The sequence below is a fragment of the Notothenia rossii genome, assembly GCF_949606895.1.
Source record: "Notothenia rossii genome assembly, chromosome: 4".
In the NCBI taxonomy this organism is placed as follows: Eukaryota; Metazoa; Chordata; class Actinopteri; order Perciformes; family Nototheniidae; genus Notothenia; species Notothenia rossii.
In genome coordinates, this window is record NC_136902.1 from 48,947,053 (window position 1) to 48,968,217 (window position 21,165).

General features: G+C 43.8%; 2 protein-coding genes across 6 annotated transcripts in view; one reads left to right on the plus strand and one right to left on the minus strand.

The window, feature by feature from the left end:
- slco4a1 (solute carrier organic anion transporter family, member 4A1) overlaps window positions 1-21,165 on the plus strand; it is a 221,014-nt gene that overhangs the window by 58,219 nt on the left and 141,630 nt on the right. The window lies entirely within an intron of this gene.
- LOC307035376 (zinc finger MYM-type protein 1-like) lies at window positions 1,519-6,814 on the minus strand. 5 transcript variants are annotated; one of them, XM_079674591.1, is made up of 5 exons: window positions 6,502-6,814; window positions 5,876-5,959; window positions 5,676-5,777; window positions 5,464-5,550; window positions 1,519-5,181 (listed from the first exon to the last, which is right to left on the minus strand). In XM_079674591.1, the coding sequence occupies exon 5, from the start codon at window positions 4,530-4,532 to the stop codon at window positions 2,928-2,930; it is 1,605 nt and encodes a 534-aa protein (XP_079530717.1). In that variant the 5' UTR covers window positions 4,533-5,181; window positions 5,464-5,550; window positions 5,676-5,777; window positions 5,876-5,959; window positions 6,502-6,814; the 3' UTR covers window positions 1,519-2,927. The 5 variants fall into 5 exon arrangements, with proteins under 5 accessions (XP_079530717.1, XP_079530715.1, XP_079530716.1 ...); XM_079674589.1 differs by having other exon boundaries at window positions 5,876-6,814; XM_079674590.1 differs by having other exon boundaries at window positions 5,464-5,959.

Sequence of the window (21,165 nt, forward strand, 5' to 3'; positions counted from 1 at the left end):
GAAGTACTTCCTGCTCTCTCTCTGTCCTACCCTCCTGGTCAGCCTGAAGAAAAAGAGGTCGAACCCCGGGAAAACACAGTGTTTCATACTAAAAACACAGGAGGGGGTGTGTGCGGGCTTTCCCCCCGAGGTCATCTTATTGGCAGAGACCAACACATGGCCTGTCGCACCCAATCAGTGCGACACAGCAGAAGAAACCTCGTCCACATCTTGTAGCCAGCCCACACCCCTTTTATGGCCCTTTGTCCCTGGGTCCATCTTCCCCCCTTCAGGTTACCACACACAAGTTAAAAGTATGTTTTAAGATATAGTTGTTATAGTTGGCTAAATATACGTAATACATGTTAATTACTTTCATATCAATAACAACGAGGAACACATTACCTATGCTCTTAAGCAGTATTAGAGATGCTTTTCAAATAGTCAAACTTCACACAGGCTTACCTATGGCCCTTCCATTTGTTTGAGCTATTGTTCACATCTTTACTTCAAATAAAAGGTTTCACATTGTATATTTCCAGCTTCCTTTACACATACTGCTATTATTAACACAAAGTAACCAACCACACACCTCTATTGAAAACAAGTCGATTCCCCTGACAATTGACATGCTGAAACTCCTCGGAATGCGCTCCCTCCCCCAACTCTCTCGTCCCTGTCATAAAAAACTGCTTCCATTTCATATAGAGTAATGAAAGATGTTTAAGCTAATTTCTCCACAATGTTTGTAGCCATTTAGTACCCACACATGAAAGAACAAGGACAGAGGTATAGTTGACCAGTAATCCTGTAGCACATATATTTTACTGCAATGAAAACACACACACATCTGCTACAAGATTGTGTAGCGCACACCCTTCTTTTACGAGGGAAACATTCCAGAGTTTCGGCCCTATCTCCAAATAAGGGTGTCCCATGCTCCCATCTCTTCTCAAAACACCAGGACTTCACCTCAATATATTGGGGGAGGGAAAAGATACTTTGTCCCTTCAAATGTAACACACATGAACATATATAAGGTGACACCAAAATGAATATACCAGATTTAACTTTCCTGCCATACCCCGTTACTTTAATACTTCAAATAATTCAAATAATCCTTCAATTTCCCCCTTTTGGTCTCGCATTAACGAGACCAACACACATAAGACATTTGAAACAAAACTACTGTCCTTCTTTAATACTGTGTCTGTCCCCCTTCATTAAACCTTTGGGAACAGAAAACAACCTCCAATGACAGTTAAGAAAGACCAAACTATGTTAAAAAATTGTGTCCTTGTTTGCCGAATCATCATACTCGTCCTCTCCCTCCGCATATGCCAACAAGGGCATTTGGTACAGTGGGGGAGGAGCAGCTTTTCCTTCAATGGTGGAAATGATAAGTTTGACACACAAGGAGCGGATGCACGGCACACAACAACAACCACATGTTATTAAAATGGCCACAAAAGTAGCTACAGAAATAAAGAGAGACATTATTAAACCTTTCCATTGACCAAACATGTTAGGAAACCACTCCTCTAAGAAATGTTGTACCCCTGATTGTTCATGCATAGTTTTAGATAGGGTGCGAAGGCCTTCCAAAGCCCTTGTGACGGAACCGTCTGGAGCCGTGTTATTGGGAATAAATGTGCAGCACATCTCCCCAAACATTGCACAAACTCCACCCTTCTCTGCAAGAAGCATATCCAACGCCATCCTATTTTGCACAGCCATAAGGGATGTTGGACCCAATTGTTCAGCCAGGCCCTCTACCGCGTCCCTAGTGAGATTGGCCAATCGGAGTATGTTGTAATGTACATAGTTGATCCTTTCTACATTTTTGATAGGGGTCACAGGGAAGAAGGCAGAGATAATTGGCAAACTTTCAAACCCTGCAGCGATTTGATCAGCTAGTTTGTAGTCGTTAGGGACCCCTCGTGGGATTCCGATGGAATCGATGTAGGTGGGAGAGTCGACAGACAAATCGAAGGAGCCCGGGGCGTGGCGTTTGGACAGCGCGTGTCTCCTACGTCGAGTGATTAGGTTGGTATTAAGTGTGTCTTTAGGGTCCGTGAGCCCCAGTTTTTTGCCTAATAACATTAGGGGTGCCTGGAGGCGCACCATAGCACACAATCCTACAGATAGTTCGGGAATACGGGTGAACAGGCGGTGACCCCCACAATAATAGTAGAGCCCAGCTCTGGCCCAATGTCCTATATTAGTGCTAGACAGGGTGAGGTTACACCAATCCGGAGAGACATTTCCTAGGTCAAAACGTGGGGATTTCTGAACCATGGAAAAACATGTGTACCCACCGGCGCCTTTGTCAGGCGTAAATGGGCCTGTCCTAGTGTCATTATCAATTGGAGGGAAAACTTTGGCTAGGGTGGTACAGTTAGGAGCAGGGGCGGACCTAGCACATTTGGTGCCCTAGGCGAGCTTCACCACTGCGCCCCCCCCCAAAAAAATATCAAAACATCTTAACAGTTATACAGTAAAGTACTGCAGCTTTATTTATTACAAGCAAGAACAAGAGCTAAGAATAAATGTAAAGTGCACACTAAAGAATTAAAACAAATAAACAACTTAGCTAACAAACAATAATAATATCAATAACAAACAATAAAAGAATGTGCAAATTTGCTTTCAAAGAAAATTAAGAAGAAATGTAAAGTGCACACTAAAGAATTAAAACAAACAACTTAGCTAACAAACAATAATAATAATAACAATAACAAACAATAAAATAACGTGCACATTTGCTTTAAAAGAAAATTATGTATTGTAAAATATGTTACACATGTCAAATAATCAAAATATAATATGCTAAATAAACAAACAAATACATAAAAATTACAAATTCACTTTGTCTCAAGAACTATTTACATTCCACTCCCTATCATCACACAAGGTTGGCCTACATATTAGCTCCTACTGGTTTCCATTTACAGTGCAATCCTTCTGGCCTTCCTCGCTGCAAAGTCATCAATCACATCATCATATGAAATCTGACCACCAACCTCATGGTTAATACTGATTACAGCCAGACCACTGAGGCGTTCTTGAGCCATGGTGGACCTCAGGTATGTTTTCAAGAGTTTTAATTTGGAAAAACTCCTCTCGGCTGAAGCTACTGTTACTGGTAGCGTTGCACTGATCCGCAGAGCAATACACAAGTTGGGATATATTTCGGTGAGCTGCTTTGTATGTATGAATTTCAACAACTCAAGAGTTGTCTCGCTCTTTGATGGCAAGTCAGGTACATTTTCCAACTCCTGAGCCAGCTCCTTCCCATCCAAATCAGATTGCCCTCCATGGCTTAAGGTGTGTGCAAGTGCCTCTGCTTGCTTCATCAGCTCTTGGTGTGGCAGGTCTGGGAAGTTGTACAGAATGCCAAACTTGTCTTGCACATGTTCAAGAGTGGTAAACCTCTCCTTTTGTGCTGACACTGCAGCATCTACCACCACGTTAAAGAACGTTACCTCCAGATTTTGCAAGGCATTCCTCAATGGCTCATCAGGAGACTCATATGAGAAGTGCCTCTTTGTTGACTTCAGTCGCTTTTGCACAAGGACTGCATCCACATTCATGTCTTCACACATGTCCTTGGCTGATGTTTGTGAAGCCACAAAGCCTGTGGCTCTGTAGGATTTGAGAGCTTTTTCAGTCTTTTTCAGTAGACTTACTGCTACATCCACTTGCATTGTTTGGGACTGCAGGACTTTGCTCACCTGCTGAATTTGACTTAACATGTCATACCAGACCACTGTGCACAGTGAAAAGCGGAATGACCCCACTTCTTCTGCCAGAGACTGGGCTTCAATCCTGATGATTGGGTCTTTGGCCTGGTTTCTCACCTCAAGCAGTGCCTCTCTCACAGCTGCGGCTTCATATCGCAGAGGCTCCACAGCTTTCACTCTGCTCTCCCATCTGGTTTCTGACCACATTTTGAGTGAAAGGTTGACGTGTTTCTTGAGGATGGCCCATCTCTGTGTAGAGGCAGAAAACAGGCAGTATAGCTTCTGCACAATGCCAAAAAATGATATGGCATCTTTGGAGCTTTTGGCAGCATCAGCAATGACCAAATTGAGTGTATGTGCCCCACAAGGCACAAACAAAGCTCTTGGGTTCAACTGCAGTAGCCTGGCCTGTACTCCCTTGTTCTTCCCTCTCATATTTGCGCCGTTGTCATATGACTGTCCTCTGCAGTCATCAAAGGCAATCTGCAACTCCTCCAGCCTCTTCAAAATCAGGGCGGACAAACTTTCACCAGTGGACTCCTCTGCTACTAGGAATCCCATGAAGTGCTCTTTAATCTGGGGGTCTTCTTCCAGTGTCACAATTCTGATGACTACTGACAGCTGTTCAGTGTGGCTAACATCCGGGGTGCAATCTAAAATGAGGGAAAAGTACTTGCATTTCTTTATTTCTTGCACTATTGTTGATAGAATCTTTCCACTGATGCATTCAATCAACTCATTCTGAATGGTTTTGCCCAAGTAGCTGTGGTGGGATGTTTGACTTTTAATCTTGTGGATGTGGTCTTTCATCACTGGGTCAAACTGCGCCAAAAGCTCAACCTCTTTCAAAAAGTTTCCATTTGAAGGAGAGTATTTCTGTCTTTCCTCTCAATGCCATATTTCGCCCTGCCAGAGACTGTACAATAGCAACCAGTCGTGTCAGCACTGCTCTCCACCGACTCTTCTCTGCCTCAAGGAGGGCCTGCTCTTGTTTGTCTATTGTTGTACCTTGTTTTAATCGAACTGCCAATTCTTTCCATGACGCCAAATTGTTCAGGTGTTCCGGACTATTTTCATGGCTGGTCAAAGCAGCACTTGCATTTTTCCAATCCGACAGTCCTGCATTTGTTAAATTAATTTGTTTTGGAGATAAAAGTTGACAACAAAAACAAAAAAGACTGTTCTTCTTTTTTGAATATGTCACCCAACTTCTTTTGATCCTTTCTCCATTTACTAAGGTCCTGCTGAAGTACTGGTGGTGGCAACTTCTCCCATCATCTCTCCTTGGGAAAATGAAATCAGGTGTTATCTGATATGGTCCTCTCCGAACAAACTCTGTCCTCATTGTGTCTGTGAGATGTGAAGGGCAGTCAGCAGGATCGGTTGGTAGTGGATCGTCTGTCTTTGCTGCATCTGGAGGGCATGTGAAGCACATTTTCTCACCTCATATTCACAATATCTTCACACACACACACACACACACACACACACACACACACACACACACACACACACACACACACACACACACACACACACACACACACACACACACACACACACACACACACACACACACACACACACACACACACACACACACACACACACACACACACACACAACCCCAATTCCAAAAAGGTTGGGACAGTGTGTAAAATGTAAACAGAAAGCAATTATTTGAAAGCATGAGGACAATTAGGTTTATAGCTAAACATCTTTACATTCATAAGGCACACACCTGAGAAGAGTGTATGGGTGGAATCTGTGGTGCAATCAGGATGAGATGCAGCAGGCTGTTCTGACGTTCCTTGCAGTGGTTCTGGGCCTATACATATATAGAGAACACACAAGAGCAAATATATTGGCTGGATTAGAAATGGCACGACAGTCATTTTTACATTCAATTATTTATCATCACATCAGGAACATCTATTGACATATTGTACTCACCAGAACAAACAGACACAGTGGTCAGTGGCAGGGTGGAATCAGTGGTCATCTCATCAGGATGAGCAGCTTGCTGTTCTGACGTTCCTTCATGTGGTTCTAGGTCTATAAATATAGAAAGAACACACAAGAGCAAATATATTGACTGGATTTCACATTAAATTATTTATCATCAGGAACATCTATTGACACATTGCACTCACCTGAGGAAGCCGGCACAGCTGAGGTGCATGGCGGTTCCTTGTCAACTGATGCAGCAGATGGTCCCAGATATTTTAAAAGTGAATCTAAAATGATATAACAAAATGTGTATTATCAACATTGAATCATTTCCATTTGTTAAATGTAGCTATTATTTAGTTAGTAAGCATTAGGACAGCCTGACAGGTCTGATTCAACTAATCAAGAGCTATGCCTATCTTATTAGAACAGTTGAATCAGGTGTGTTAGTTCTGGGTTGGAACGAAAACATTCAACAGGACTGGAGTTGAGAACCACTGAGCTAGTTAGCTAACGTTAGCGCACATTATGACAGGGTTGAATTTGGCAAATGTTTGACTCGGATAGTCAATGTGCTTTCTGAGGTAAACTTAACGTTAGCTAACGTTACCAACTAACTAACATTCCACCACACTGGCTAGCTCGCTACACCAAAACTAACATTGTTTTTATTACTAATATTTCTATTTCATGACACAAAGAAAATAGCCTTATGACAGTTTCGACTGAATGGCAATAACAAACGCTGGCTAGCTAACGTTGGCTTAGCTAACTAGCAAGATTACATGATCCATTCGCTAATGTTGACAATACAATCAAAATTGCATACCTTTCACCTTGGCACGTTTCTCTTCTTCTTCTTTTCTTCTGTTTTTATACTGCGCCCCAGATGGCTTTTGCCTCTTCATAGTTCTCTAACGTTAGTCTTTCTTTCCTCAACGCTCAATTTGATAAACACTTGACCGATACCCATCAATGCACAGCGCTCTAGCATGTTCTGACTGTGAACACCTAAAGCCGAGGCTCTCCGACCGACCGTTTTAGATTTTTGGCTCATTTTCCCTTATGTTAGAATTTTTTTTTTATGTAAGAATAATGGTTGCAGATATAGAGGGGGGGCGCCAAAACTGCGCCAAGCAAAAAAAAAAAAAAAAAAAAAAAAAAATTTTTTTTTTTGTTGCAATTTTTGGCGCCCCCCTCTGGGTGGCGCTCTAGGCAACCGCCTATATTGCCTGTAGGAAGCTCCACCCCTGGTTAGGAGGGCTGGCCATCCTAGTCAGTTGTAACATACAGTTGTACCCCCAGGTATCTGTGGGAAACAGGGGCGCAGGGTCAGTGGCTAATTGCGGGCGGGCCGTAGCACAGGCCAGACAATCCCCGGCCATTTGTTCTTGGGCTGTTTGGGCAACCCATTTTAACCATAGGTTGTCATCTGTGTATCCTGTGGCCATTTGGATGACGTCTAGAGGTTGAAGTTGGCTATAATCCCCCGTGCATTTATCCGTACATGTAATTTTAGACAGGTATTTAATATTAGATGCTGCCCGAGGAAGGTTTCGTTCCACCTTAGGTTTAACTTTAATTTCGAAGAGGCCTTGTGGCGAACCCCCCCCCTGCATGTACCGCGAGGACATAAAGTCCAGCGTCGGAGAGCACTACATTTTTTAGCGTTATGCGTACGGGATTACAAAACCTGACAACGCATGGGACGTTTGGGTTTCTCCTAATCACTTTCATTCTATGTTTGAGGGATCTAACGATTTCCGCCGATCGGTAAGGTGGCATGTATCCCCAGTCATCAGGACCCGAATTTGCTAGGACACCGGACCAGGACTCGCAGGTGCACCCGTATGTGTATGTGACGGACACAGCAGGGTCGCCTTTGGTCCTGTATGTACTGCCTCTGTAAATGTAAGGAGCACCTTTAACCGTATCTGTGACGGTTTTGTTACATACCGCAGGGGCTAAGCAGACATATTTGGCTAGGTAGGAATAGGTACGGTCGAGGCTTCTGCAGGGGGCAATTTTGCACAAGTCGAGTTGTATTATTCCATCACTACCTGCATGGAGAGTGAAGGTTTGTCTAGGAGACATTGGGGTAACTACTGTCTCATAATGGCCCCGTTTGACTCTAGTTACGGATTCATTTGGCGGAGGAGTGGAGTCTGGGTGGTCAATGGAATCACATAAGATTAAAATAATGGTAAAAATCACAGTAGAAACCAGGGCTAATCCTGCCAACCATTTCCAGTTACCATACATAGTTATACTGTGAGCTCCAACCCTTCTAGTGTCAGTATACGTCTATTCTAACCCCCAAGTTATTAAAAAAAAATGCGGTGAACCACTGGGTCACTCAACCATGATTTTAAAGGTTACAATGTACATACAGCAGGGCGAACAAGTAGATTATTACTCCTAACACTAGTAGTGACCAACAGGTTATCAGGAAATTCAGGGCTCCTTCAGACATTTTCTATTGTTCTCTGAGAGGTTTTGGTCCCTGTGTCAGTATCACATGAGGTAAAAAGAAAGACAAATCCCTTAAATATAGATTTTTTAGAAAACAACTCCCTAAATTTGGGTTTATAAATGGAGTCTTCTTATAGGTTAATAAATGACTTTAACCTGTGGATTAAGATACCACTTCCCTCAAAAATGAGTTATTAAAAGAACTTTACACTGTGGGTTAAGATACCACTTCCCTCAAAAAATGGGTTATTAAAAGAACTTTAAACTGTGGGTTAAGATACCACTTCCCTCAAAAAATGGGTTAGTAAATGAGGTGCTATGTGTAGCTTATAGCAACCTGATCAGAGGGGAGCAGGTTCCTCTGTCTTCCCGTGAAGTCCTGTGTCTTCGTGCTCCGGCCCGCTGATGGCGACTTCTGGGCTGTCGGTTGTAGGGACGTCCTTGTTGTCCTTCTCCTCCAGTCCGCTGATGCCTGCTTCCAAGTTGTCTGCTGTAGGGATGTCCGCGAGGTCCTTCTCCTCCAATCCGCTGATGCCTGCTTCCAAGTCGTCTGCTGTAGGGATGTCCGCGTTGATGATAGCCAGGTCCGTCCGGATGTCGTCGAGGGTCCTTCCAGGTGATTTCCCCGCTGCACACTGGCTCCAGTGGTACCAGATGTCCCCCTTTCCTTCTAGGCGGACAGCATGGGATGTCCGCTGGGTCACTCTGTAGGGGCCGGTGAACCTGGGGTTGAGCCACTTGGGCCGGATGACCTTCAGCCAGACGAACTCCGCTGTGTTGGCCTCGTGTTTTTCGGGTCCCCCTTTGGCCTCAGCAACCTGTGTGGAAAATCCTGACACCAATCCCTTAAGCTGCTGGAAATAAGGTTTCGGACTCAGGACCTCTACTTCCTTTCCTACACTCAAGGCTCCTGGGCCAGGAAACTGATGGCCATGTGTCAGCTCAAATGGGGAGAAGCCTGTCCCTTTGTTTATAGAGCTCCTAATTGACATGAGAGCCAGAGGCAAGGCCTCTAACCATTTCATGCCTGTCTCCTCACATGCTTTGCTGAGTTTCTGTTTGATGTTCTGGTTCATCCTTTCTACCTTTCCCTGAGATTGGGGGTGATAGACAGCTCCAAAACTATGTCTTAGTCCTAAAGACTGTTCTACTGTGCGTAGGTCGTGGTTCTTGAAATGGCTGCCATTGTCTGACCTCACTTTCCTAGGAAACCCATGTAGTGGAATGTAATGAGTGACTAAGAACTTGATCACTGAGTCTGCATCTTCTCTCCTGCATGGCATAGCTTCTGGCCAACCTGTGTATGCATCGACTACAACTAGTAAGTATCTGAACCCTCTTACTTTGTCAATCATGTCAGTGTAGTCAATTATGATTTCTTCTCCTGCCATCTTAGGTAAAGGAAACTTTCCCTGGTGCGGTTTTACAGTGGCTCTGATGTTATGGGTTAAGCAAATTACACATTCCTCTAGGTAATTAGCTATCATGTCAGGTAGGTAAGGGTGCCACCAGTGAGTCAGGTGTCTGTTCATTTGAGTTTTGCCGCAATGTGTTGGGCCGTGTGCTTCTTTAAGCATTGATCTTATCCATCCTGGGGGTATCACTGGTCTCCCATCTGGGGAGTACCATATCCCGTCTTTGTTGGTAGCTCCTCTGTCTAACCATACTGTCTTGTCTTGAGGAGACCCTGTTGCTTGAGCTTCTTTAAGAGTATCATCTGTTACTGCGGGCTGTAAGTCAGCAGATTTTAAGACCAGCATTTGAAACTGGGGCATATACCCTGCTTTGGCTTTAGCTGCCTTGTCTGCTGCATTGTTACCCCAAGCCAAATAGTTGTCCACCGTGCTGTGACCTTTACATTTAAGTAAAGCTAGTTTGTTGGGTAACATTACTGCTTCTGCAAGCCTTTTGATCTGTTTCTCGTGTTTGATGGGAGTATTGGTGGATGTTACAAATCCTGCTCGCATCCATTGGCGCATCTCCACATGTATGACACCATGAACATATGCTGAATCTGTATAGATGTTTACATCTTTTCCCTTTGATAGCTCTAATGCTGCAATGACTCCCATTACTTCTGCCAACTGTGCTGAGACTTTCCCTGTTACTTCTCCTGTTGATCTTTCTTCAAACTCTCCCTCAGCTTTTTGACTCACGACTGCGTAGGCCGCTTGGAGCCCTTTGGTGGGGTGTCTAAAACAACAGCCGTCTGTGAACAGGTTTTCTGCATGTGGCATAGGCTCGTCTCTGAGATCTATTCTTAGCTTCACATCCTGGATGATTCTTTCCTCACACCTATGGGGTTCTCCGCTGCCAATGGTGTCTGCGCTGTTAACTCCTTCATGTGTGTAGGTGATGTGTGCTTGCGTCAGAGTTTTCTCTAACCTGGTCTGTCTTGTGGAAGTCATTGTGAATGCACTTGAGTTCACAAAAGAGACAATGCTATGTGTTGTCAGTACTGTCAAAGGGTGTCTCATCACAATGTGTGAAATTTTGTTTAAGATACGTGCTGTACCTGCTGCATGTCTTGTGCATGGAGGTTCCCTGTTCTCCACTCTGTCCAGTGTGACACTAATGTACATCAGTATTGACCTACATTCCCCCTTTTTCTGAAATAGAACACCATTTACTGTGTTCTCATTTTCAGAAACATCAAGGAAAAATGGCAATGCATAGGATGCAGAGGCGAGAGAGGGGACCTGGGACATGGATTGTTTGAGAGAAATGAACGCAGCTTCTGCAGCTTGTGTCCAGTCCAGTGTGACAGTGAGATTGCGCATGCCTTTCTCATTGATCAGTGTCCTCAGTACAGCTGTTCTTGGGTTATACTCTGGGATATAGTGTCTGCTGTAGCCTGTGAGACCCAGAAAAGATAACATGTCTTTGACTGTCCTGGGTTTTGGGTGATGCAATATAACCTCCTGATGTGTTGCTGACATGCCCGTACCTGCTGGAGAGATAACTCTGCCCAAAAATGTCACCTCTTTACGGGTGCATTGTAGCTTTTTCTTGGAGACCTTGAACCCTGTTGCATGGAGGCGAACCAGTAGGTTCCTGGTGGCCTCTAAACAAGAGGCTGCGGAGGGTGCTGCAATGAGAAGGTCATCTACATACTGGATCAACACCACCCCCTCTGGTAATGAAACGCCATCTAGCTGTTCCCTGAGTATTTTGTTAAATATTCCTGGAGACAGACTGAAGCCTTGGGGCAGTCTCGTGTACTGTAGTTTCTCCCCTCCCATTGTAAATGAAAAAATAGGCCTCATCTTCTCCGCCAGGGGTATGCAGAAGAAAGCGTTGGCCAGATCAATACAGGTGAACCAGGTATGTTCAGGTGTGATATTACAAATAGCCGTGTATGGGTTAGGCACTGGTACCAGAGCTGTAGTTGTAATAGCATTAATGGTCCTTAAATCATGAGCCATTCTGTACTCCCCGCTAGGTTTTGATACCGGGAGTATTGGAGTGTTCCACTCGCTTTGTGAGGGTTCCAACACCCCTGCTCTCTTCAGACCCTCAACTGCCTTGCTGATTCCCCCTTTGGCCTGTGGTTTAACAGGGTACTGTGGTTGATATACAGGCATAGTGCTACTCACTTCAAATGTTATTGGTGCAGCCTTTGAGCAGAAACCTACGTCATGAGAGTCAGATGCCCACAGGTCAGGTGGGAGGTCACGCAACATGTCTTCAGTAAATGAATGGTCAGTCTTTTCTCTACCGTGATGTCTCTCCACTTCGTGTCTCTCCATGAAGATGCATTCTTGTGTGCAGATTTTTAGAGCATAAGCCTTGTGTGAGGGAGAGTATGTGAGTGCTGCTATTTGTGTTGGTTCCCAATCCTCGACTTCTAGCAGTGTCTTTACCATAGGACCAAGTTCCCTGGCTTCATAGCCCCTCCCGATAGCTAATGAAATGTGTGGTGTGGCCTCAGCTGACATACGGTACCAATAGAGTTGCTCATCAGTGAGTTCAACAGATGCAGCCACCCCCGCTTGACCCATAAATAAATTGGTTGTGGCTACGTCCCAAATGGACATAGCCACCTCTGCGTCATACGCATATGCATAACTTTGGTCGTCCATTCTATCATAATTCAGCGTCAGATGGGGAGGATCTGGAGGGGAACCATAAGGCCTGAGGAGGTTAATCCACGGCTTCCATTGTTGAAAAATGGAAAATAGTCCTGGTGTCTTGTCTTGGGGCCGGTCGAGCAACCCCCAGTATATAGTGGCCTGCTGAGTTGCTTCTGCTGCAGTGGATTGGGCCAACATCATTTGAGAAGCTGACTTTATGGTTGACAGTGAACAATTGAGGCGAGTGCCATTTGGGAATGATATTATTAGTCCGTCGGGGGAACAGAGGATCGAGGCGTTAGCTTTGATAAGAACATCCCGCCCCATGAGGTTAGCCGGACTTTGGGGTGCCAAAATGTACTGATGAAGAAATAGCTGGCCCGCTATTCTGGTGGGTAATGGCGTAGTGAGCGGCACCTGCTCTATTTCTCCCGAAAACCCTATGACTGAGACCGTATTACTGGACTTGGATGTGTTAAAAACGGGGGAGTTGATAGTTGAATATCGAGCTCCTGAATCAACAAGGAACGGTAATTTCGCGTGTTTTACAGTCATGTCCATGTAAGGGTCCGCCAGGCCCGTACATTCAGGGTTCCCTGGGCGACCTCATTGTGGTGGGTAGCAGTCTTGTTCGTACTGGACAAACTGGCCATAGGGAGCAGCCATCATATTTGGTGCAACGTGACCCTGGTCTTGGTGTTGGGCCTGTGGGGCTGCCTCATGGGGTTTCTGGACATACTGCATGTCTGCTCTGTTCCCTTGTCCCTGCCCCCTCTGTCCCCGCCCTCTCTGTGGGCATCGCCTGTACCAGTGGGTGGCCTGTCCACAGATGTAGCACCCGTTCTGCTGATATTGGATCACTCCAGGTGCTGTTCCACCCCTTCCCAAACCTTTAGCCGTGCCTCTGAACCCGCCCCTCCATTGCTGAAAACCATTATTGTAGCCGTATTGGGGCTGGTTATAGAATGGACCTTGGTTGGGAAAACCCTCCTTTGGGTTTTGCGGACCCGGTGCCTGCTCTGCCGGCCCCACAGGATGAACAATCAGCTGTTTGGCACTTTTCTTCTCATTTTGAACTGTTTTACGGGGTATTTCTAGCTGAGTACGGAGTAGTTGCACTCTTAACTCTTCTTCCTCAGTTTTATTCTTTGTAAGTTGTTTGTTAAATTTTCCTACATGATGGCCCAGATGACGCTCCCATGTCTGCGTGTTTAGTAGATCAACTTCTGGGTTGTCCTCCATAAGAGCTTTAATCTCGGCAGGTACTGCTGCTAATATTGCTTTACGGAACATCTGCATATGTTGGTCACTATTTTCTGGACTACAGTCAGTAGCTACTATGTATTGTTGGCGTGACCTGAGCAACATGGTTGCTGCGGCCTCCCCAGGTGTGAACGTGAAAGACAGTGAGCCGTAACCTCCTCCCGTCTGTGGGAAATGTGCTCTCATTGCCAAGCTCAGCAAGCTGTGTATGTTGTTGGAAGAGATAGGCTGGTTATCGTTCATTGTTACTGTTCCTGATCTTTCCTCAACTCTCTTTACGTCATGGCTGGAAGTCTGTTGTGCTAATATCCTCCTGAAATCACCAAGGCAGATTGTTTGTCCTACTGACATATCAGCAAACTTTCTCATCCAATGTCTCCCTCCCTCAGTAGGTAGCGGCATTTTGTCAACCAGTGCATGCACATCTCCTAGTGAGAAAGGGTGGTAAGCGGTATTCCCATTGGGGAGTGCCACCAAAGGAGCCTGTAATACTGGAGCAATAAAGGGAAGAGGTGTGTTGTCTTCTGAGGTGTGTTGGGATCTCAAACTCATACGGGGAAGTGCAAGGACCTGTGTAGCAGTCAGTTCAGAGATTGTTCCTGTCATATTTATGTACTTAACCTTGCTCTTGCAAACCCTGCCGTTGACATCTCCCTGTTTTGCTCCAGAGGAACGCTCACCACTCTCATCCCCCGATGCCCCTCCCTTGTTGGTGTAGTAATGGCCTGTTTGTGCCTGCCGTTCTTGGAACGGCAGGTCACTCAAACTGCCCTCGCCCTCGGAAGAACTTTCACTGTACCCTTCCCCACCTGCTTGTTGTTGGCTACCGCCCTCCTGCTCTTTATTCATGCTGTCCTGACGTACTTGTTCTATTTCTTCCTTCTCTCTTCTCAATGATTCTTCCGCTTCCTGACAATAGACCCCCTCCCTATCCTGATGGTCCGCACCACCATAAGCTCTTTCCCTGTCCTCATATTTTTCTACAATGGCGATCAATTCTTCCGGTGTGGGGCTGCTCTCGCCCTTTTTAATGGAGGTCTTCCTTAAAGGAGTTAGCGAAACATTACCCACTATTTTAAAGTTACCCCCCCTTACACCTGCTTGTTCTTGGGCTGACTCAGAGCCCACTTTTTCCAGTGGCATTTGTAGACTATACCTGGGGGGTGCGTTCGGGACAGGGGAAGGGTAAGGAGGCGGTTGTGTAGATACACTGGATAAATCCGGATAAATCAGGGGGGATTGAATTGAGACATCCTGATCCCCTATATTTCCTGTCTGAGACCCCTCTCCTGAACTAGCCGTTCTTGCAGTGCACCCGTTATTTACAGCACTGCTGAGATTTCGTCTCCTCCTGTCTGAGGCCGAGGTGTCCTTTTGAGTCATATCCCTATAAAATGCGATACGTTCTGCAACATATTGATGTATGTCGTCATCTGTGGGTGGTGGTGTCAGCACGCATGCCTCCCTACTGTCCTGGGGGAACAGGAGAGTGCCAACGTCACTAGAGCGTTGAAACTCCCCCCCCTGTGTTTGGGCTGCTACCATGACTGGGGGATTGTTGACTGGGGGGCGAACCACAATCATCCCCTTCCTGACAATTGCTGCGTTGTGGCAAATCCTCCTTAATTTATCAACCGCCTCTTTCTCTTCCTTTAGTTTCTGACGGGCAAAAAATCCGGGCTTCTGCTCGTTTAGGTTACCCAGTTTCTTTACCAGCCGTCGCTCATACTGATTCAGAGCTGAGCCTAAATTTCCTAGAGTGTCATCCCCTCCCACTCTATCTTCTTTTATCATTTTATCATGGAGGAACCTAAGGTCGGCACAAGCCTTCTTCTTGTCTCCCTGTTTTGTTCCACTTAGAATCAATCCCTCAATCTGTCCCCATTGTTCTCGGAAACTCCCGGGAATTGGGACGTCTAAATCACTTTTGTTGAACTGCCCTTCCATATTGACTTTGCGTGTATTTATCTGACTAGGTTAATATGTGTTCACTAGTAATTTGTGATATACAGGACAATGCTCGTCGTCACTCCTAATGTAGTTATTGTATTTATTTAGCTTCCCTGCCTTTGTCTAGACGTGTAAATAGTTTGAGTGTACAAACACCTGTATTTGAACTCCACCTTGAGTGATAAATGTAATAACAGAAAAGTACCAATAAAGCGCTTATATAGGAGCAGCGGACTGGCTTATTGAAAGCCAGTTGAGTAGCACTCGAAATGTTTTGGCACCTATAAACCCTGATTGTAATTTAATGATCCTGTCTTCTTTGATTGTATGTTCCTGGTGAAACGCAGTTATTGTGAGTTGTTTTGGATTAAAGCGTCTTCCAGGTGTAATGCAATATTGCAAGAGATACTACAAAATACGTCCAGCAGATGGAGCCAACAAACTATACCATTAAGCAATACTCGAACCGCTAGTCTGTCCTTTCTGTGCCACACCCTGTTTGCCACCAGATGGCGGCACCCGACCAGGAATGAGCTCCACCTCACTGAGGGGAGAAATGATTTTGGAAGCAGCAGGCTCAAACTTTGCTTCTTTATCTGACCAGTAAATATTCACAGAAAAATTCCCCGTACAGTCTATTCAGCTTTTATTGTCCGATGTTTATGTCAACAAGTTTAGCAAGCCTCTCAGCGCGCTTCAACACCGTCTTTCAACGATGTGACGCTGACATGGAGCCGAAACTCAGGCTTCACAGAACTTTTTATCGTGACGTTTGGCTTTATAGATTCAACCCCACAGAACAAAGGATTAATGAGGTCCGGTCACTTCAAAATTGCTTTTTGAAGGTTGCGTTACTCTCCTTTGGATTTTACTTATAACTCAACTTCGATTCCTATGAACCTAAGAATTGTTATTCAGATTCGTCTCCTGGATGCCGTCTGAAAACGGTCACTGGACGTCCCCCAACGAGTCTTCAGCCGTCTCCTTTCTGAAAAAAGTACGGGGCCTTTCACCTTCGTCTTACATACCTCGTTGATTCACTTTTATGTTATATAACTTTCCTACCTATCTAAAATATGTATCTGTACTGTTACTATAAAAACACTGTAAACTTCGTCTGACAACCCTAAAATTTGGAATATGGTCAAATCACAGATTTCGAATTAAACTGGCATCTGTTTACCTGTTATTGTCAGAGCTCTGTTGTTAGTTGTCAGAAGAAGCCGAGATGTTTAGCCCTGGACTATTCCGTCCGCTTGCTGCTGGTGGTCTCTTCCCCGAAAACACCCCACTCAGAAACGTCGGGTCACCATTTGTTGGAGATTTGGAGGATGTTGAAAACCAACCTCGTCTCCGCGTGTCGTTTGATAAGCTGGGTGAATTTGTGAAAAAGGAAGGGATTAAGAAACACCAGAATACAAGTTAAACAATAATCTTGCTTTAATGATAAACAGTAACAACACAAAATACACATACAAACACAAAGACAAAGGAAGTACTTCCTGCTCTCTCTCTGTCCTACCCTCCTGGTCAGCCTGAAGAAAAAGAGGTCGAACCCCGGGAAAACACAGTGTTTCATACTAAAAACACAGGAGGGGGTGTGTGCGGGCTTTCCCCCCGAGGTCATCTTATTGGCAGAGACCAACACATGGCCTGTCGCACCCAATCAGTGCGACACAGCAGAAGAAACCTCGTTCACATCTTGTAGCCAGCACACACCCCTTTTATGGCCCTTTGTCCCTGGGTCCATCTTCCCCCCTTCAGGTTACCACACACAAGTTAAAAGTATGTTTTAAGATATAGTTGTTATAGTTGGCTAAATATACGTAATACATGTTAATTACTTTCATATCAATAACAACGAGGAACACATTACCTATGCTCTTAAGCAGTATTAGAGATGCTTTTCAAATAGTCAAACTTCACACAGGCCTACCTATGGCCCTTCCATTTGTTTGAGCTATTGTTCACATCTTTACTTCAAATAAAAGGTTTCACATTGTATATTTCCAGCTTCCTTTACACATACTGTTATTATTAATACAAAGTAACCAACCACACACATCTATTGAAAACAAGTCGATTCCCCTGATAATTGACATGCTGAAACTCTTCGGAATGCGTTCCCTCCCCCAACTCTCTCGTCCCTGTCATAAAAAACTGCTTCCATTTCATATAGAGTAATGAAAGATGTTTAAGCTAATTTCTCCACAATGTTTGTAGCCATTTAGTACCCACACATGAAAGAATAAGAACAGAGGTATAGTTGACCAGTAATCCTGTAGCACATATATTTTACTGCAATGAAAACACACACACATCTGCTACAAGATTGTGTAGCGCACACCCTTCTATTACGAGTGAAACATTCCAGAGTTTCGGCACTATCTCCAAATAAGGGTGTCCCATGCTCCCATCTCTTCTCAAAACACAAGGACTTCACCTCAATATATTGGGGGAGGGAAAAGATACTTTGTCCCTTCAAATTTAACACACATGAATATATATAAGGTGACATTAAAATGAATATACCAGATTTAACTTTCCTGCCATACCACGTTACTTTAATACTTCAAATAATTCAAATAATCCTTCAAGATGTGGATGAATGATGTGAAATATAATCAAGTGTTAAATCAGACTTTAGTTCCACCTGGAGTAAATCCACAAGCTACCCTATAGTATACAAAGTCATTCAAACTAGCTGCACCTTTACCAGCTTTGAGAACACTTTCATGATCAATCATTATACAACATATCATATATATTATTCTGAAATGGACCAATCTGCACAATGACTACTTTTACTGTCGCTACTTTCACTATATTTTGATGAGAATACTTTTCTACTTTCACTTGAGGAACATTTTGAATGCAGGACTTTTACTGTAACAGAGTATTCATACACTCTGGTACTTCTATTTTTACTCAAGTACAAGATCTGAGTACTTCTACTTTTACTCAAGTACAAGACCTGAGTACTTCTACTTTTACTCAAGTACAAGACCTGAGTACTTCTACTTTTATTCCAGTACAAGACCTGAGTGCTTCTACTTTTACTCAAGTACAATATATATATATATATATATATATATATATAAATATATATATATATATATATATATATATACTTATACCACCTCTGTTTATAGCCTATGAAAAAAACTTAGAAATAGAAGGCTAAAGCTAACGTTAGCAGATGGTGACAATGTATGCTAGCTAGCTAGCTCAACGATTCCTTAAATAATATTGCCACAGGAAAACTTTTCAGTTCACATCAAGCTCTGCCGCTCCGACAGGGAGCTCTGCTCTGAACACCTGAACGGCCCGTTCTAACAGCTGTTCACCAGTGGTCCAGTCTGTGCCACAGTGACTCCGGACGCGCAGTTAATATTAACGAACGCACCCGTAGGTAATGTAGCTGCTGAAGCTAGACCATCATCTCGGAGGAGCAGAGCCTTATTATACATCCATGAGAGCAGAGCCGACAGGCAGGAAGACTCGAGCACACAGCTCACACTTCATTATAATATATAAAAAAAGAACACCATGCGTGTCATGATGGCACATAACAGCTCACGGCCACATATTGCTCCGGGTCCCAGACCCCCCCATACCCCAAAAATATTTTTATTGCAGTTCTACATGAATCACACAAACGACCTATTTTGGATTCAAAACGGCGAATTTCGACAAATTTGCATCAAGCACAACTGAAACATAACATCTGAAACGATGTAACAACATAATACACTTTGATGCAGCTTGTGATGTGAGGAGTGAGGGACACGGCTTAGAACGGGCGTGTCGCCTGGCAGGACAGGAGAGTGTGCACCAGTCTGCCTTGATCTATGAATTCATGTCCGTGACACTCACTGCTGCCCACAGCTGTTTTATAGAAGGAAAACCTCCTTCACTTCATGAAAGTGTTTTTACCACACACACCTCTACACACACACACAAACACACACACACACACACACACACACACACACACACACACACACACACACACACACACACACACACACACACAGACACACACAGACACACACACACACACACACACACACACACACACACACACACACACACACACACACACACACACACACACACACACACACGCACACGCGCACACACATTTGATATATTCAACACATTTGACATGAAATCACTGACAAATATGAATATACTGTATTCAACTTCATTAAAACGTTATTAACGTGCCTAAACTCAGTAGGCCTAATTCACTAAAAATATTTATATTTTTAATGGAGCCTCGTCGGCAGATCAGGATCCCAAAGCGTAGCGGAGGGATCCTGGAAAAAAATTGTCCGTTGTTACCGTTTTTTAAACAGTCTGAATGAAACGGCAGCTCTCAGCTGTGTATTTACACAACTTTAATGGCCCATCAACCACAGCTCTCTCCCCCCCTCCCCCCTGATATTTCTTCTCCAGCAGCTAAATTAACTGTAGGTTACTCTGAGTGACAAGCTTACAATAGACACAACACTGTCATTGCAAGTGACCTTCAGTTAGTTGACTTTTATGTTCAACTGCTAAATTCGTTACTGATAAAAAAAGGGCTTCTACTGTACCTTAACACTAGAACTGCCAGAGGTTTTTGTATAGGCCTACCTAAAACCTTCAAATCCCGCTATTAGAATGCAATTTTTAACAACATAGGGTGCTACATAACACACTTTCAGGAAAAGTCACGGACTGGGAGACTTTAATATTTTATTGAAAAAAAGTTACATTGCACACACAAAACACACATCACACAAGTTGACCCGATTGGTGGTTCTAGTGTTAAATAAACTCACTAATTAATGAAACCAGTTCAATACGCATTATTCTTATTCTTTTCATTCTTTATGAGCGCAGAAATAGTCTTAAAATCAGATCTGTTTTTTAAATTAAATCTGACGGCAGGCAGTTAGCTCTGATCACCTATGATAAATGCGCCACACCTACTCGCTGGCCATTCAGCCACAGAGCTCCCTCTATACAAATCAAACTGTAGACGGTGTGAAAGCACCTATTGTTTTAAATAATGGTCGGAATGTGACCTGTGAGCCTTCTGAATTACCGTGGGACAGACAGCACATTCTAAACTAAAATGTTCAATCAATACAATAAAGTAACATCTTATCTTATCTTAATAATATCTTCGTATTAATAATAATAATAAATCATACAGTATGTGTCCGAAAGGGAGCAGGAGGAAGCAAACACAAAAATATACAAAATATATACTGCATATTAAAGCAAACGATTGTAAAGGTAAAAGTATGAGCATAACAAATAAAGAAGTGTAATGTAAACATTTACATTATTATTATGATTATTTAATATATAAAGACTATATATTATTGAATTACAAGATTAGATATACTTTAGTATAGTATCTAAAATATTGATGTGTTCAAATGCTCTTCAAAACACAACTGAAAGTCCATGAAACTTGTCTTTCTGTATTTGTGAATGAAGCGCCATCTCCTGATTAAAACCTGAAGTTGAAAATCTGGCAACGCCCTCTTGGAAAATAGTGGGAGGGCTTAACATTACTCTATACTGGTTTTAGGCAGGTCGTAGGCAGGAAGCTGTAAGCTGGAGTCTGAAATGAAGTGCTACATCTGTATGTGACCCGCTCTATCGAAATCAGTCGGAAGTCGCAACGGCTCATTTAGAAATAAACATGGATTTGTATAAAAAAACTCGTTTTTCGG